Raw genomic sequence first — 19,468 nt, forward strand, 5'->3', positions numbered from 1 at the left:
GAATGCAGGGAGTTGGTCATCCTCAGATTGTGGTAGAATGTGTAGCAAAATTACGTAAATATAAATTATTGGGTATTTTCCATCTCCTTGTCCCTTTACTCCACTCATTATTATTATTATTAATTATTATTATTATTAGTTATTTAAGGAAGGTGGCCAATTTAGGACATCATACAAATGCTAGCAAACTTTGTAAACTCTTGAAGAGACCCAAGATATTTGTTCTGTTTTCATTCTAACAGTCTCTGTTGACATATTGTCAAAATGTTTTATATTATTCAAAGGGCTCCTCTTTGAAAATGGAAGAAAATGGAAAGCATTCACTTCAGAACCTGACATCTTTTAAAGAAATCCATTTGGTGGTGTGGTACATCTGACCTGTCCCAGCCAGCAGTTAATACAGACTATTGAACTTACGCTTTCTTGGCTAGCAGTCAGACTTCTTTAGTTTAGATTCTTTTATGCATACATTCCCTTCAGTGCTAATGGAATAGCGATAACAAGTTTTCTAAAGAAAACCTGTACATGAGAAAATTGCTTAGACATGCACAATATTTTTTTTTTTTTTTTCAGAAACTGTCAAGGATTTGTATTGATGTTTGATGGTATGTTATTAACATGATCACAGAATTAATTCAAAGGCAGTAGAGCAGTGCTGTTTATACCATTTGTGATGATATTACCATTACTAATTACATTATATTGTAATACAAATACAAATCAGCTGCTAGCAATGTCAGGATTAGTGTGGGATGGTATAACAAGCCATGTTTTCAGACCTTTTGACATTATCTTGTTGAAAAATGTTTGTTATTTTGTTCTTTGAAATGAATGGAATACTTGTTATCCAAAATACTGCAAAGACAGCATGTATTTACTCTCCTTCCAATTTAGCCTTGTCTTTCATAAATTAGAAAATTTTCAAAGACAAGAATACTATTTAAGGAGGCATTTTTATGACAAATAATATTTCAGAACATAAAAAGGTTTCTTTTTAAATATACATATATACCGAAAGAGAGAGAGATGATGAATGATAATCGGATCAACACTTATGTATGAGTCAGCCTTTGGCCTGTGCTGGACTTGTCCTCAACAACAAGGAGGGTCTGGTGCATGATGTGAAGCTCAAGGGCAGCCTTGGCTGCAGTGACCATGAAATGGTGGAGTTCAAAATCTAGAGGTTGTCAGAGGGTGTACAGCAAACTTGCTACTCTGGTCTTCAGGAGGGAACCTCTTCAGGGAATTGCTTGCTTAAAGTGATATAGGATAAAGCCCTCGAAGGAAGAGGGACCCAAGAAAGCTGATCAGTATTAAATGATCTCCAACCCCAGAAGCAGTGAATTCCAAGAAAGAGGGATGTGGGAAAGAATACCAGGAGTCCTCTGTGAATTAGTATGGACCTCCTGGACTTATTTAGGTGCAGAAATAAAGTCTATAGGAATGGAAGCAGGAAAGGGTTTCCTGGGAGTACTACAAAGAAGTTGTCTGAGCAGACAGGAATCAGGTTAGGAAGGCTAAAATCCAGGTGCAATACGATCTAGCCAGGGACTGAATGGGAACAAGAAGAAATTCTACTGGTATATAATTGATAAAAGAAAGGCCAGAGAGGATGTGGACCCTCTCCTGAAGGAAACTGGGGACCTGGTCATGAGAGATAGAGAGAAAGCTGAGCTACTAGATGACTTCTTTTCAGCAGTCTTCACCAGCATGGGCTCTAGCTGCACCACTTAGATTGCAGAAAGCAAAGGTAAGAACTGGGAGAAGGAAGAAAGGTCCTGCTGTAAGTGAAGATCAGTTTCAAGACCATCTGAAGAACCTAAAATTGTACAACTCCATGCATGGGACCTGATGAGATCCATCCATGAGTTCTGAGGGAAATGGCAGATAAAGTTGCCAAGCCTCTATCCATTATATGTGAAAGGTTATGGCAGTCTGGTTAAGTTCTCACTGTCTGGAAAAGGGGAAACATAACCCCCATATTCAAGAAGGGAAAAAAAAAAAAAAAAAAAAAAAAAAAAAAAAGATCCAGGGAACTACGGACTTGTCCTTTTCACCTCTGTCCCTGGCAAAATCATGGAGCAGATCCACCTCAAGGCTCTACTAGTACATATGGAAAATGAAGATGAGGTGAATGGTGGTAACCAAGGGCAAGTCATGCATGACAAACTTGGTCTTTTTTGATGGAGTTTCAGCATCAGCGGATAAAGGAAGAGCAACTAATGCCATCTATTTGGACTTGTGCAAAGCATTTAACATCATTCTGCATGATATCCTGGTTGCAAAATTGGAGATAAATTGATTTGATGTATGGACCACTTGCTGGATGGACACACTCAAGAGAGCTGCATTGACTGGTTGCTCAGTGACCAAGTGGAGACTGGTGATGATGCATGTTCCCCTGGGATCAGCGTTGGAACTGATGCTATTTAACATAATTGTAGGCAGCATGGACAGTGTGACCAAGTGCACCCTCAGCACAGAATCACAGAATCAGAATTATCAAGGTTGGAAAAGACCTAAAAGGTCATCCAGTCCAACCATCACCAGTACTTCTCAGCTAAATCATATCCCTCAACACAACATCCAAACGTTTCTTAAACACCCCCATGGCTGGTGACTCCACCACCTCCCTGAGCAGTGCATTCCAGTGCCTGACTACCCTTTCCGAGAAGTAGTACTTCTTAATGTCCAGCCTGAATCTCCCCTGGCGCAGCTTGAAACCATTGCCTCTAGTTCTATCACTGTCTACACAAGAGAAGAGGCCGACCCCTAGCTCACTACAACCTCCCTTCAGGAAATTATAGAGAGCTATAAGATCTCCCCTGAGCCTTCTCTTCTCCAGGCTGAAAATGCAGATGGACACCAAGCTGAGTGGTGCAGTTGACATGCTGGAGGGAAGAGATGCCATGCAAAGGGGCTGGGACAGACTTGAGAAGTGAGCCCATGCCAACCTCATGACCTCAACAAGGCAAAGTGCAAAGTCTTACACCTAGATACAAATGGTGGAGAATGGCTTGAGAGCAGCCCTGAGGAGAAGGATATAGGAGTGACTGTTGATGAAAGATACAGCATGAGCCAGCAAAGTGTGCTAGCAGCCCATGGTGCCAACCATATCCTGTGTTGCATCTAGAGAAGTGTGATCAACAGATCAAAGGAGATGATTCTGTCCCTCTATTTTGCTCTCATGAGACCCCACCTTGAGTACTGTATCTTATTCTGGGGCTCCCAACTCAAGAAGGACATGGAGCTGCTGGAGCGGGTCCAGAGGAGAGTCACAAAGATGATCAGAGGACTGGAGTACATTTCTAATGAGGACAGGCTGAGAGACAGTTGAGGCTCTTCATCCTGGAGAAGCGAAGGCTCTGGCGGAAACCTGGATAGCAGCCTTCCATTACCTGAAGGGGGCCTACAGGAAAGTTGGGGAGGGACTTTTTATAAGGCCATGTAGTGATAGGATGAGGAAAAATGGCTATGAACCGTGAGAGTGGTGAGACACTGGAACAAGTTGCCCAGAGTGGCTGTGGGTGCTCCCTCACTGAAGACGTTCAAGGCCAAGCTGGATGGGGCTTTGAGCAATCTAATCTAGTCAGAGGTGTCTGCCTATAGCAGAGGAGTTGGAACTAGATGATCTTAAAGTCCCTTCCAATCCAAAACTTACTATAATTCTATGATCAATTAGTCAGGCAGCCATTTTAATTGTATTGCTATGTGTGTGTAATATTGTAAAATTCAGCACAGCCTCTTCTTTACCCTTCTAATATTAACATCAGTTAAGTACTGGGACAAAGTTTGTGACTTTTAGGCTGAACAGAAAATAAGATGAGGCTTACTAGAAACAAACTCTATGAATAACTAAATATGATAGCTTATAACAGTGTAGTTTCTTTATGCAAATCTTGACAAAATATTTCTTTTCATGACAGAGAGAAGTTACTAACAGAAGGCTCAGCCAGTCACTTCCTAATAATTGTAATCAGGCTAATTTCTCTAATTTCTGAAGTTTCTTTGTGAGCATTGCTTTGTTTCTTTGATATCCTGATGGTCTTCATTAGGATTACTTCATTGCTGTTATTTTGGGGAGAAAACAAACAGATCACAGTAAATTTGACAGTATTTTCTTCAGACTGCTATCAGAAGTTTGCACTTCTTTTCATTGAATGGTAGCAGCAATTAACTGTATCCTTTCTCCTCAAGGAGAAGGCTGTTCATAATTTGTTCACTTCACAGCAGAGAATTGCTTTGCCACCTGTGTAACTGATTACAAAAATGTCTCAGTCTATATGTTCCTTCCCGGTATGGATTCTAGCTTGCAAAAGGAATTTTGAGGTTGCAGGTTTGGAGCCAAAGCACTACACTAGGAGAATGAATTACTGCATTGAATCACTGTGCCAGTTTCAAAGCTGAATCACTACTATCTTTGGAATTTCAGTAAAATGTGGGTTTGCATGACTAACAGTCTTCCCACCAGACTAGAATTCTCTTATAAGGTGTAAAAGATGTCCTTCACAACATGGTATAATGCCTCTGAGATAAAGAGAAAGCAAGAAAGAGATGTTATTGCTTTTAAATTTTTAAATTTCCTTCCTTCCTTCCTTCCTTCCTTCCTTCCTTCCTTCCTTCCTTCCTTCCTTCCTTCCTTCCTTCCTTCCTTCCTTCCTTCCTTCCTTCCTTCCTTCCTTCCTTCCTTCCTTCCTTCCTTCCTTCCTTCCTTCCTTCCTTCCTTCCTTCCCTCCCTCCTTCCCTCCCTCCCTCCCTCCCTCCCTCCCTCCCTCCCTCCCTTTCCCATACTGCCACTTAGCATTTGGAAATATCTGGAGACACTGTCAGAAATGAATGCTTTGTTTTCTCTCCCATGGTGTGCAGTTTGCTAATTTAACATTGCAGCTACTGAGATGGACTCTCTCTCGATCTCTCTCTCTGGAGACTGCAATATTTTGTATAATTGAGCTTTCCATAGCTTTCACTCTCACACCCACAAAACTTGGTATGTAGTACTCTAGCATCCACTGTTTTCACAGTGGATCCATAGAAAAGATGCACTGCAATGAACAGAGACAGTCACAGCTGGTCAGGTAGTGGTTTGAATCTGAATCTTTGACATTAGTGTTACCAGTAAGTAGTCCATCTGTGGTTTTTTTTTTTTTTTTTTTTTTTTTTTTTTTTTTTTTTTTTTTTTTTTTTTTTGTAGATAAATCACATCTACATTGAGCTAAATTGAAACCACCAGTTTATTATGTGTGGGAGTAATCTGCATAGGCCTAAATAATACTCATCTGTTTCTCATGAGCCACACATTATTCTTTGTCTTATATGGTCATGTTTTGCTCTGGAGATAAGGATGGAAGTTTTCATGGATAATTTTAGGAAATACTGAAGAAGCACAAAACCAAAGTAACTTTTTATTTACAGGGTGATAATGTAATTTTCTATGGATGAACCTGATTATAAACTGTTTTCATTATCAGTCAGCCCAGATCTATTTCAGCCATAAAGAACTGTACTGAACCAGAGGCTGTTAAAGGGTCTGGAGGACAAGTCTTATGAAGAAGGAAACTGGTACTATTTTGTGTGGAGAAAAGAAGCTTTGTGGAGTCTTTATGGATCTCTGCAACTCCCTGAAAGGAAGTTGTGGCCAGATGGTGTTTGGCCTCTTCTCCTGGGTAGAAGTGATAGGACAAGAGGGAATGGCATCAAGTTGTGTCAGGGGAGTTCAGGGTGGATATTAGTAACAATTTATTCTCTGAAACATTGGTCAAATAATGGAATGGGCTCTGGTAGAGTCATCATCCTTGGAAGTGTTCAAGAAACATGTAGATGTGACAATTAGGGACAGGGTTTAGTGGGCTTAGTGGTAATGAGTTGATGGTTGGACTTGATGATCTTAGATGTCTTTCCCAACATTAACGATTCTATGATTCTCTTCTACGGTTTCGTTCTTGATTAACTATTGTGTTATGATGCCTTTATGTGTGGATTACATGTAGATGTCTGTCTTAAAAATAAGGAAAACATTCTATTGAAATTGAATATATTCAATGCCTCACATGTGATAACACTAGATACCTGTTAAATGACATAAACAGTAAGCAGATGAGAACAATTAATTCTCTGTACAGGGCATAAAATTAAATTTTTCTTAGGTTTGCATTGTCTTTGCATTGTTATTTCCTTTTTATATTTCATTCTACTAGTTACTAGTCAAGTAACAGAGATTCCTTTAATAAAGAAGTCAGAGACAAAAGCAGGAAACACAGGCCCATGGAGCAATGGTAGCTAAGAGATGTGACTATTACAGAAAAATGTTGATGATTTATATGTTGCAAACACATAAGCTATATGAATAGAAATGCTTTGAAAGTCAAGCTTAGATTATGAAGTTGTTTTACTGTTGTTTCTTCTAGTGAGGCAGATTTTTTTTTTTTTTTTTTTTTTTTTTTGGGGGGGGGGATATTCAAGACATTTCTCTCACTAGATTACTGTATTCTTTGTTCATTGCCAACACCAATAGAGGTAGAGTTTAAACCAGATTTAAAAAAGGAGTAGTGAAAAATGTGCTTAGTTTCTTTGCCTAAAAAAACTCTTATTTGTCTTTCTAAAGACGTACCTTACCCAGGAAAATAATTGTATGCCTTGTGAACCTTTCAGTTCTAAAGCTGAGATTTTAATCTTAATTTCATTTTGTTAATAAATTTTAATTTAACTTTTAAGGTTTTACTTTATCCTTCAGAAAGTAGCTATGTGTATGTATGTGCTTTTTTTTTTGTTCTCCCATGAAAAGAAATCACCACCATTAGGTATTATTTATTTATTTATTTATTTATTTATTTTTTCTGTGATTTTCCAAGTCTTTTAAATTACAACATTTAAAAATAAAGACAAGCTGTAGGCAAAATGCTGAAGTCAATTTAAATAATGCCAGCTGGCAAAGACAAGAATGCAGTGAGTTGGCAAGAACTTATCTAATACTTTTTCAACTGAATGTTTATTGCATATATATTTTGTGTCTGCATACGTATGTATCAGACTACAAATCAGTCCATCATCCTAATTTCTCCTTCTTTCTGTAATCTGCTGAATCTTTTATTTCTTTACTTTAATTAAAGTATCAGTAGCTCATTATTCTTGAGTTCTTCAAAAATGAAAGCCATAGTAAAGAATCTTAGAATCATAGAATCATAGAATTATCCAGGTTGGAAAAGACCTTGAAGATCATCAAGTCCAACCGCAGCCTAACCAGTACCCCATCTCTAAGAAAAAAAACCAAACAAACAAACAAAAAAAAAAAAAAAAAACAAAAAAAAACCAACCTCTGCTAAATCATATCCCTGAGTACCACATCCAAACGGCTCTTAAACACATCCAGGGATGGCGATTCAACCACCTCCCTGGGGAGCCCATTCCAGTACCTAACCACCCTTTCTGTAAAGAAGTTCTTCCTAATATCCAACCTAAACTTGCCCTGGTGCAACTTGAGGCCATTTCCCCTCGTCCTGTCACTTGTCACTAGTGAGAAGAGACCTGCCCCACTCTCACTGTAAGAACCTTTCAGGTACTGGAAGACGGCAATAAGGTCTCCCCTCAGTCTCCTCTTCCTCAGGCTAAACAGCCCCAGCTTCCTTAGCCTCTCCTCATAGGGCTGATTCTCCAAGCCCTTCACGAGCCTCGTTGCCCTTCTCTGGACCTGCTCCAGTACCTCCATATCTTTCTTGTGCTGAGGTGCCCAAAACTGGACACAGTACTCGAGGTGAGGCCTCACCAATGCCGAGTACAGGGGCAGGATGACTTCCTTAGTCCTGCTCACCACACCATTCTTGATACAAGCCAGGATGCCGTTGGCCTTCTTGGCCACCCGGGCACACTGTCGGCTCATGTTCAGCCGTGCATCAATCAGTACCCCCAGGTCCATTTCCTCCACACAGTCCTCCAGCCACTCCGCCCCAAGCCTATAGCGCTGCCTGGGGTTGTTGTTGCCGAAGTGCAGGACTCGGCATTTGGCCTTGTTAAACCTCATTCCATTGGCTTCAGCCCAGCTCTCCAGCCTGTCCAGATCCCTCTGTAGGGCCTCGCTACCCCCAGGCAGATCCACACTCCCAGCCAATTTAGTGTCATCTGCGAACTTACTGAGAGCGCACTCAATGCCCCCATCGAGGTCATCAATAAAGATGTTGAAGAGGACAGGCCCCAGCACCGACCCCTGGGGAACACCACTTGTGACCGGTCGCCAGCTGGATTTAACTCCATTTACCACCACTCTCTGAGCCCGGCCCTCCAGCCAGCTCCTTACCCAGCCGAGAGTGTACCCATCCAAGCCACGGGCTGCCAGCTTCTGCAGGAGAATAGCATGGGAGACAGTGTCGAAGGCTTTACTGAAGTCCAGGTAGACCACATCAACAGCATCAACAGCCTTTCCCTCATCCAGCAGATGGGTCACTAGATCATAGAAGGAGATCAGGTTGGTCAAACAGGACCTGCCCTTCATGAACCCATGCTGGCTAGGCCTGATCCCCCGGTCATCCCGCACATGCCGCGTGATCTCCCTCAAGACTATCTGTTCCATAACCTTCCCTGGAACCGAGGTCAGGCTAACAGGCCTGTAGTTCCCTGGATCCTCCTTACAACCTTTCTTGTAAATGGGAGTCACGTCAGCAAGCCTCCAGTCTTCTGGGACCTCACCAGTCAACAAGGAGAGCTGGTAGATGATGGAAAGCGGCTCGGCTACCACCTCTGCCAGTTCCCTCAGCACTCTCGGGTGGATCTCATCCGGCCCCATGGACTTGTGGCAGTCCAGCTGGAATAGTAAGTCTCTGACCGTTTCTTCCAGAATCACAGGGGGGCTAGCGTGCTCCCCAGCCGAGACTACCAGGTCAGAGAGAGGAGTACCCTGAGGATAACTGGTCTGACCTTTAAAGACAGACGTAAAGAAGGCATTCAGAACCTCCGCCTTTTCCTTATCCTCAGTGGTCACATTCCCAGCCTCATCCAGTAAAGAGTGGATATTCTCCTTTGTCCTCCTCTTACTGTTAATGTACTTATAAAAGAGTTTGTTATTCCTTTTCACCCCGGCGGCCAGGTTAAATTCGAGCTGGGCTTTTGCCTTTCTGATTTCACTCCTACATATCCTAACGACTTCCTTGAATTCATTCTCAGTTGCCCGTCCCTCCTTCCACAGGCGGTAGATTTTCTCTCGGAGCCTCAAGAACAGCTCCCTCTTCATCCACCCCGGTCTTCTTCCCCGCCGGCTCATTTTGCAGCTCAGGGGGACCGCCTGCTCCTGCGCCCTTAGGACTTCCTTCTTGAAGAGCAACCAGCTCTCTTGGACCCCTTTGTTTGCTAAGACTGAATGCCAGGGGACTCCCCCTACTAGTCTCTTGAACAAATCAAAGTCCGCCCTCCGGAAGTCCAAGGTAGCAGTTCTATTATTCCCTCTCCAAGCTCCACTATGAATCAAGAAATGTATCATTTCATGGTCACTCTGCCCAAGGCAGCCCCCAACCTCCACATCTCCTACCAGACCATCCCTGTTCGTGAACAGCAGGTCTAGTGGGGCAGTTCCTCTCGTGGGCTCTCTTACCAGCTGCATCAGGAAGGCATCCTCTATGCACTCCAAAAACCTCCTAGATTGTTTCCTCTGTGCTGTGCTGTACTCCCAGCATATGTCGGGGAAGTTGAAGTCCCCCATGAGGACAAGGGCTGATGACCGTGCAGCTCGTGCCAGCTGCTCATAGAACACCTCATCTGTCTCTTCAACCTGGTTTGGCGGTCTATAACAGACGCCCACCAGGATATCTGCCTTGTCAGCCCTATCTTCAAAGATATCTTAACAGAATTCTAAAATTCTGTGTCCCTGATTGTCCCTGATAAGTCCTATTCATGATCAATAATAAACAGGTCTCATAGATTTTCCTTTCTTTTTTACATTGTTGTTAGTACTACCTGATTTGACAAGCTACAGTGCACTTTATTTTTATTTATGTTCATGAGCCTCCTATAAGGAGTTCTGTAAGATAAAATTAAGAATTGTGATGAAGTAATGACTTTAATAAATTGTAGCCAAAAATATAGAATATTCTTTTGAAACAACAACTGTGTAAGAATTATTGATTTCCTGGAGTGACCAACAGTCTGAAAATCAATGTGATTCACTGAAGCATCCATGTAAGTACATATGTATATATATTTTCTTAAAGGCACTGTAAAGTTAGGCATACATTCTGAGTTGTGTGAGGCTACATGCTTTGAACCTCAGTATGTTATCTCCTTATTTCCCACATGAGGATATTGAAAATCTTTTGGCTTTGTCCATTAATTTCAGGGGGGCTTGACTGGTAAACCTTATGCACACACATTTCACTTGTGTAATTCAGATAGCTTTACTAGCATGTGTGAGGAGAGCTAACATTTTTATAAACTGTTTGGAAAGGCCAGCAACTGAGAACTTGGTGTTCAGGTAATTGAGATTCTTCAGAATCAGGACTTCACATGTACAAGGGAGTTAAAATGCTTATAATAATAAAGTACAGCAGCTTTCCTTCCTTTCCTTCCTTGGGCAAAATTATGATTTCTTGTATCTTTATTTCTGAATATATAAGAGAAAAGGGAAAAAAAAAAAAAAAAAAAAAAAAAAAAAAAAAGAACAATGGAAACCTAAAATGTTTGATTAATGGAAAAAGCTTAGAAAGAGCTAAGTTTTAGGCCTGATTTCAGAGCTTTTAGGCTGGAAAAAACGTCCCATTAATTTTAGTGGGAGTTTAGACTGCACAAGGACTTTCAAGATCATGTACTTTCTTGTTCATTAAAGGATAGAAAGTAATTAGAAATAAAGCACAGAAAAGATTTTATGCAGTATTGCTTTTGTCAGCTGAAAAATCCATATTATTGTAGGAGTTTTAGACTAATCTCTCTCCCTTTCTTGCATAAAATGATGACACAGTAGGTTGTTTTCATTACTTTTAGCAGGTCTGTTGTTCTGTCTGTTCTTTTTACAGGAAAAAAGCAACTGGAACGTTGTTTTCTTGATTCATTTTCTTATTGTTTGTTTTGTGTGTGTGTGTTACCTTCATTTCTGTTTGATTGCAATCTCATCTGTAATGCTGACTTTGTTATTTCCTTTCTGCTCCCAAACTGTTTACCTCAAGATATTCAACTTTTTATAAGTTGTCAATGATAGAAGAAATAAAAAGTCTGTGTATGTTTTGATTGAAAACTTTGATGATGTCATCACATGAAATAGAGGAAGAGTTGGAGAGATTAAGAGAAAACTTTTTACTGAAAAAAATTAAGAGAAAAATTTTTACAAAAGCAAGTTGTGTATGTTTTATGATAAATAGTTTTATATAAAAATTTTCAACACTTGATGAAGAAGAAGATATACATACTTAAGACATCTCAAATCCAGGCCTAAAATTCACACTTAAGACAGTCATGAGCCATTTCATGAATCATGAATTTACTCACATTCAGTAATGGGAGAATTTTCTACACTGACTTCATGAACAACGGTTTCATCTCCTACTGAAACTTTGAACCACCATTTCTAATACTTAAAAATATGTTTAATGTTATTCTTTCCTTATAGCTGGTTGATTATTTTTTTTGTGTGTGTGTGTGTGTGTGTGTTTGTGTTTCTTGTATCAAAACCTTCTTTCTTTCAGCCTCTGGCTGTAATTTATTTCAGTGAAGAGCATAGTCCAAATTTAATTCTAGGTGCAGTTGACATTTGTAAAACTAGAGAGCAGGAGCAACTTTCTTTACCACTTTCTACTGTCTACTTGTAGGAAAGAGAAGTTGCTGAAAGATGGAGATTCAGGGAAGATATTACTTTCCCTGGTCTATTTGCTGGCCACACAGTATGTAATGATCTTAATTATAATGAAACCCAAGAGAAAATACATTTTGCTTAGAATTGTTTAGTCTTTGAGTTAGAAGGGTCCAACTCCCCTGCAATGAACAGAGAATCTACAGATAGATAGTGCTGATCAGAACCTTGTCCAGCCTGACTTTGAATATCTCCAGGAATAGAGGGCCTACATCTCTCTATCTCTCTGGGCAAACTGTTCCAGTGCTACACTACCCTTATGACAAAAACAAAAACAACAACAACAACAAAAGAACAAAAACAAACAACAACAAAAACCAACAAAAACAAAGCACATTTCTTCTATCCAGTCTAAATCTCCCCTTTTTCAGTTTGAAACCAATTCCTCTTGTCTTATTACAACAAACCCTTCTGTTTGTTCCCTTCTTTTTTATAGCCCTTCTTTTGTTACTGAAAAGCTACTATCAGATCTCCCTGAACAGCCCCAGCTTTCTCAACCTGTCCTCATAGGGACATCCTATGCAGCATGTGGGGAAACAGTTGGCTTTCTGGACTATGAGGGCACATTGCTGGCTCATGCTCAGCTTGCAATCCACCAGTATCCCCAGGTCCTTTTCAAAAGGGCTGTGCTCGATCCTTTCATTCCCTACCTTGTACTACTAGTGGGGATTGCTATGACCCAGATGCAAGACCACAGGCTTGGCTTTGTTGAGCCTCCTGAGGTACTCCTGGGCCCACTGCTTGAGCTTATCTATGTCTCTCTAGATATCATTCCTTCCCTTGTCTGTGTGTCAATTGCACCACACAGATTAGTGTCATCTGCAAACTTGCTGAGGATTCAGCTGAAGATATTAAAGAGGATCAGGCCCAATACTGACTCCTGAGGAACACCACTTGTCACTGATCTCATCTGAATATTGAGACACTAACCACCACCCTGTGTACAATCTCACAATCAGTTCCTCCTATATTGACCAGTCCACCCATCAAATCCACATCTTTCCAATTTTGACAGAAGGATATTGTGGGGGACCATGACAAAAGCCTTAATGAAGTCCAAATAGATGACATCAGAGGTTCTACTCCGTTGATGCAGTCATAGAAAAATGTGCTGGTTGGTGAGGAAGGACTTGCCATTGGTGAAGCTGTGCAGATTGACTCATGTCATTTCCATCTCTTCTACATGCCTTAGTATAGCTTCCAGGAGGATCTGTTACTTTTATGTTGCAGCAGTCTGCTTTTTTGAAAAATGATAATGTAGACAAAAAGGCCTCATATTTAATGATACCACATATTTGTCATTTCAGTTGGCAATTTTTCTATGAATGGTATTTGATTTCTCTTCATTCTTGTTTCATTTTGATGGTCTAGCTAAGCTTTCAACTAGCTACCTAAGGGAATGGGGAAAATATTCATTATTTGTTGTTATTAAATTTTTGTGTGATTCCTTTCCAATTATTTTTGGCAAAAACAATACTCACTATTGCTGTAAAGGTGACTGATTTATGTAGAGGTGACTTTCTAATAAGTAATAAAGTGTTTGATATTATGGCACACAGTCTGCTTTCAGAAATTCATCACTCTATCAAAGTGGATGGAACACTGCAATATACATTCCAAAAAGAAAGCTTGTTCCACAAGGACCCTCTCTCTGCTTTTTTACCAATTTAATTCTGTTGCCTTTGGGTGAATTGCACTTCATTTGTTCTCATGTAAATGAAGAAAACACTCACATGTAAAGTACCAGAGGAGGCATAGGAAGATTTTAAAATGAAACATTCTCGTGGCTTTTACCTTTTTCTTAAGCTGTACTCACTGATCTCCGTGGATTGCATAAGTACCTTTAGATTCACAGTGTAAAACAAAATAACATTTCTGCTTGCATAACATTTTATTTTAAGTAAAATTTTAGATGGCAAAGAAGGGATCTTCTGAAGTCAGTTGGAAATGTAACTTCAGATATCAGAGGAGCATATTTTTGGTAGATATAAATACTTAAGATGACTTTCTGCTTTCAAGGGGAGTTACTGAAAAAGCTTTTAGAACTGTGATATAATTCTCCAAGAACACAGAACTTGTGTGAAGTATCTGAGGTATCTGTTGGGAGTACTTTGGAGGAGACATGTGTTTTCTGCTGCAACTAAAAGCACTATTTGATGTAAAGTTTTCTGAGGATTTTGTTCACTATATGATGGCAAAGGAGTGGATAAGCAATTCTGTACAGAATACTAATATCCTTTCTGAATAGGGTGCACTGAAGGCTTGTATGCAATTTGGGCTTTTTACTCTACAAAGAATAGATTTGAAATTGTCCAACTTTCCAGATACATTACTCTTAATTTAACATTCTCTCTCTGGGAAGTATTCTTTTCTCCAATAAAACAGAACAGTAAAAAGGGCTGGTGCTGCCTTGTGGTACCTTATTGCAGACTATATTTTCAAATGCATGTCCTTTTCCAGCTTAGATTGTTCAAAATTATTGTAGTAATGTTTGTCAAGATGGATAAGCAATTCAATTCCTATTGGAATATGCAGGTTCTTCAAACTTGGTAACCTACTGAACTTTTGCTCCATGATTATCTTATAGTCAAACATGTATACAGTCATTCTGATTCAGGACTTGGGAGACATGATATTTTAGGGTGTCTGAGTACTCTGAGGGAACCTGAAGTACACAGTACTATTTATATCAGCAGTTAGTAACAGAGAAGGAACATCCATTAATGCTCCCACATTGAACACAGATTTAATTGTACTTTTAAAGATCTGCTGGTTTTGCTTTTTAGAGTCTCAGAGTTTATTAATAATATCTTAATGAAAGGCTTAATAGAGCATTAAATTAAAAAAGAAATCTTCTTACTATTAGACAGCTATTTCAGTTGGTAGTTCACTATACAGAGTTAAAAAACAAACAAACAAACAAAAAAAAACAACAACACAATTCTGCTCTGGCATCTGAAAATCTGTTGCCTGGTGCAACATGTGATAAGGTCAGTCTTCATAAACCAATCTGATGGTTGACATAGCCCTTTAATGATGCAATACATATGTTTGGTAACACCAAGCTATGGTATCTGATTTATTTATTTATTTATTTATTTATTTATTTATTTTGAATAAAAATATATTTATCTTCCTTCAGAAGAAATTTACTCACCTGACCAATATTGGGCTGTTGGGGAGGTGGGCTATCTGAAGATCTCTAGTAAGAATGACACACCTTTTTATTTAAATATTATTGCTTTTTAGGCACTGAAATTTGGAGATATGCCGAAGTACTTGTGGGAGATTTGGGTACCTGACAAACCATGGGTGGTAAGATACCAGATCCACTGAAATAAATAAAATAAGCATTTAATTTTAAGTTAGGTACTTTGAGCCCTGCTGTCACTGAATTCAATGGGCAAAACTCCTGCAGGACTAAGTATACTGCTGCAACTTTATTCAAGTGCATACCCACTTTTTTCAATACTATCATACAGGTGTGAGGTTGAAGCAGTGCTTATAGTGAACAACAGCTACCATCTAAGGGAAAGAGAGAATTGCTCACCTGAAGGTTGTAATACGATATTTTTTGTTATCTTTATGAAGACAAACTCTTGCCATCAGAACAAATCACAGTTCACAGGTGAGCCTACTGAATAGTACCATTCTCCAGCAATTCTCTTGTTAGTCTTGTATAACACTTACTCTGGACTCCAACCTAGTAGTAAGCCAAGGAAAATAACAGTCTCCTTTGAAGCACCATGTGGGCTTCTCAGAAAATGAGTCCAGCAGATGCTGGCTGTTCTTCGCTTTCAGGGTCAGTAATCAGAGAAGAACCAGGGTTCAGTGTTTTGATTTCTAAAGCTCTGAACTAAGAGGAGCTATGTTCTATTTAGATTCACAGTTTCTTCTCTGTGCAGAACTCCAGTCTAATCCATCAGCTTCTGTGCTTTTATAATAATAACAATAACAATAACAATAATAATAATAATGTGTGTTTGTGTGTGTCCTTATTTTATTTCATTTGAGAAATGAAGTACAGTAGAATCTGAATAGAGCTTTCAAGATCTCTTCACTGTCTGAGCTTTCGGAAGAGAGTCTGTCTAAATTTATACTGCAAAATGCTATGTGGAAGTTCAGAACTATGGTGTGTTTTGAAGGTTAAAAATACTAGCTGCAATCTTGCAATCTGAATTTGGTTGCATCTTATGATATTTTTAATTACATTTAAATTTATTTACATTTGTTCAAACTGAAAGCTTATAGTAAGTCGTTTCCTCCATAATTTAGCCCTCTTCCACCAAAACTAAGCATTTTCTGGCAGCTGCTTTAAGCTACATCAGAGAAAGATATTTTCCTAGAAAATGGCAAGTTTCTAGGGACAGACATTCAACTTAAAATTATATTACCTAACTACAGAATACTTGGCTTTTTAGCCTTAATAGTAGACTTCCCCCCCCCCACACACACACACAGTACTGAGATTTCACAGATAGAAGAATTGCTTTCATTTCCTACTGTAAAATATTCTGAATGAGCTTTTTTGAATCTCTACAAGTGTACTACATAATAAAGACATCTGGATATCGAACATATTTCTTCTCTCTGATTAAAGGGAATGCTGTTGTTATATATTAATTCTGCAATATGTAAGTTGAATGTAATATGAAAGTTGAAAGAAATACTGAAGGAAAAAAAAAAGTCATCATATGCAGGACACAATAATTTTAAATCATCACATTAATAAGTGGGTGAATGAACTAGCCCTTAAACATTGACACTAATAGAAATGTAGGTAAAAATGAAAAGTAGCTATACATAAATTCCTATTTAAAACAATGGAAAATTGATATGTAGTTAGACCATTCTGAGCTACATAAATCTCTCTGAAAGTAATACCTCCTATTTATTTCCATGGAAACTACTACAGATGCAAAGAACACAACAACACTATTTAACAGAATGAATTTAACAGCTGCAAAACTATAATTGTTAAAATATTCACAATTTTACCAGCAATGAACAATAGCCGCCATGCTGCACTCGTAAAAATCTGCACCAATGTCACCACTGATGAAGTGCACCACCCACAACCATTTGGTCACCGTAAAAGTTCAGTAATGATGCTTGTCAGTAGGTGCCAGTTTTTTCTGCATTGAACTAGTCAATGATACACCTTTGCTTCATATGAGCTACTACGTCAGACACCATTTTGTCAGATGGCCCTTCTGCTGCTATCTGTTGGACAGTAATAAAATGTAATGGTGGAAATAATCAACTTCTACTTTTATACTCCCAGCTCCTCTGCCTCTGATGTTTTGTGAGCCAACATAATACAAAAGAGGCATTCAGTCAGTGGAGTATCATATGGAACTAAACATGCACTTTAGTATCTAGGTCCATTTTTTTATGTCTTTTTGTATGGGTACAAGTTTGTACTGTTTGAGAATTTGTGACTTCTAATACTTGATTTCAAAGAATATTAATTACAAAATGTAGAGTCCCATTGTACAGTCTTATATCAAAAACCAAGATCAATATAAACCATCTTTTCTGAGAGGAAGTAGAGTTCTATACATTATCTTTTAAAAGCTGATTTTTCAAGTGTTACAGCTGTCAGGAAAATTATTTTAATGGAAATCGGATGTTAATTTATAGAAACTAAGTTCTAACGTCACTCAAGTAGGAAGAAATTTACAAACTTTTAAACTAATTTCTGGAAGATTTTACATCTTCTGAATTTCTGCTCCTCATCAGATAAATCTTCTCAGTTAGGTTTAGTATACAAAGAAAGTTAAACAGAGGAGTGAACTATTCACCATGCATCTATTTTTTAAATATATATGTCTGTGTAACTGCATTCTCTTTGCTTTGTTTGCTGAAAATTAGAGTGGATTTTATTTTTTTAATTATTATTTTATCTTTATGTATTTTGATGTATTTATTATTTTTATGCATTTATTATTTTTACGTATTTATTATGGTGGGGTTTGTGTGTGTGTGTGTTTTCTTTGTTTCTGTTTGCATTTTTTATTTATTTATTTATTTTTTAATTATGGCAGAAGGCTTCATTCTCACTGATGTAAATATTTAGCTCTATAGTACTTTCAACTACTTTATTTATAGAAATCACTTTAAATATATAAACATATATATACAAATTTTCATACTGGTAGGTCATTATAGTCTGAGAAGTAGCAAAATACTCTATCTGCTCCATAGAATGAATGAAAACTAATCATTTTTTAATGTATTATTGAGTATGAATAAAGAGGTATTTATTTATTAATTTATTTATTAAATGTCTTAATTACCTGTTGGTTCTTCCTTTGCTCACCCAAACAGCAATTACATAGTCTCTTTCTGAAGGCTTTTTGGCAAAGCACATTCTCAGTAACTTAGTTCGTTATAGAATTGAAAAAAACAAAAACAAAAACAAAAAACAAAACAAACAAACAAACAAAAAAATGTAAAAGAAAAACAAATAATTACAACAAGAAAACTCCTGAAACAAGTTTCACACCCCATGGATTTTCTGTTTTTTTGAAGTTACATTTCAGTCATTGCTTTTAATGGTAGTTGGTAGCTGGGTGCAAACATTATAGGCTTGTGAAGGGCTTGGAAAATCAGCCCTAAGAGGAGAGGCTGAGGGATCTGGGGCTGTTTAGTCTGGGGAAAAGGAGCCTGAGGGGAGACATTGTTGCTCTCTTCCAGTATCTGAAAGGTGCTTACAGTGAGAGCAGGGCAGGTCTCTTCTCACTGGTGACAGTGAGGGGAAATGGCCTCAAGTTGTGCCAAGGTAAGTTTAGGTTGGATGTTAGGAAACATTTGTTTACTGAAAGGGTAGTTAAACACTGGAATAGGCTCCCCAAGGAGGTGGTTGAGTCACCGTCCCTGGATGAATTTAAGAGCCTTTTGGATGTGGTGCTCAGAGATATGATTTAGCAGAAGGTTGTTAGAGTTAGGGTACTATGGTTAGGCTGTTGTTGGACTTGATGATCTTTAAGGTCTTTTCCAACCTGAATAATTCTATGATTCTATGCAGAAGTTTCTAGGTAATAGCATGGTATACCTGTTTATACAGCAGTTCCAATAACATGACTTTGTGGGTGAAATAGTATGGAGTGGGAAGGAAATAGGAAAGGAAACACTGCACTCAGTGATGAGTAATATAAAATGTACTTAGCATGTGAGATAAATTTTATCAGATAGATAGCAATTTCACTTCTATGAAATCTGTTCTACAGTGCACATACAGGACCACACACGTATTGACATCACTTCTGGTTTCGATGAACATGCAGGGGACTGTGACGCTGACTCGAACTATGCAGCATGTCTGGGTCATGACTGGCAGCTGGGGCCCTGCATACAACAGCTCAGGCTCATGATGTTGGATATCCATGGATGTGTTTATCAGTGAGGGGTTATTATCTTAAGTGTATGTTGCTTTCTAAATCATGTTCTTGGCATAAGACACAAACCATGCTAGTGGGCCATGCAGTCTAGTCTCTTTATTTACATATCCTCAGGCCAGTTTCCTTGGTATGATCCATAAGGAAAGCCAACTAGCAGTTGTCACTGAGGGTTGTGTCACTCTCTAGTCTCCCACCCCAAATGCTTTACAGTTCTGTGAAGTCAGCAACAGTTTCAGCATGGAATTCA

The 19,468-nt window shown here is 38.8% G+C and overlaps 1 protein-coding gene across 5 annotated transcripts in view; it reads left to right on the forward strand.

Annotated features, from left to right (window-relative positions):
* Window positions 1–19,468, forward strand: part of PCDH9 (protocadherin 9) — a 698,651-nt gene that overhangs the window by 304,894 nt on the left and 374,289 nt on the right. For 3 of the 5 annotated variants that reach the window (XM_072356415.1, XM_072356433.1, XM_072356453.1), the window contains exon 3: window positions 15,068–15,133. The exons of the other annotated variants lie outside the window; for them this stretch is intronic. In XM_072356415.1, coding sequence (XP_072212516.1) covers window positions 15,068–15,133 — 66 coding nt within the window. The remainder of the gene's footprint in view (window positions 1–15,067; window positions 15,134–19,468) is intronic. 5 annotated transcript variants of the gene reach the window in all.

Source organism: Excalfactoria chinensis, chromosome 1 (genome assembly GCF_039878825.1).
Source record: "Excalfactoria chinensis isolate bCotChi1 chromosome 1, bCotChi1.hap2, whole genome shotgun sequence".
NCBI classification, from domain to species: domain Eukaryota; kingdom Metazoa; phylum Chordata; class Aves; order Galliformes; family Phasianidae; genus Excalfactoria; species Excalfactoria chinensis.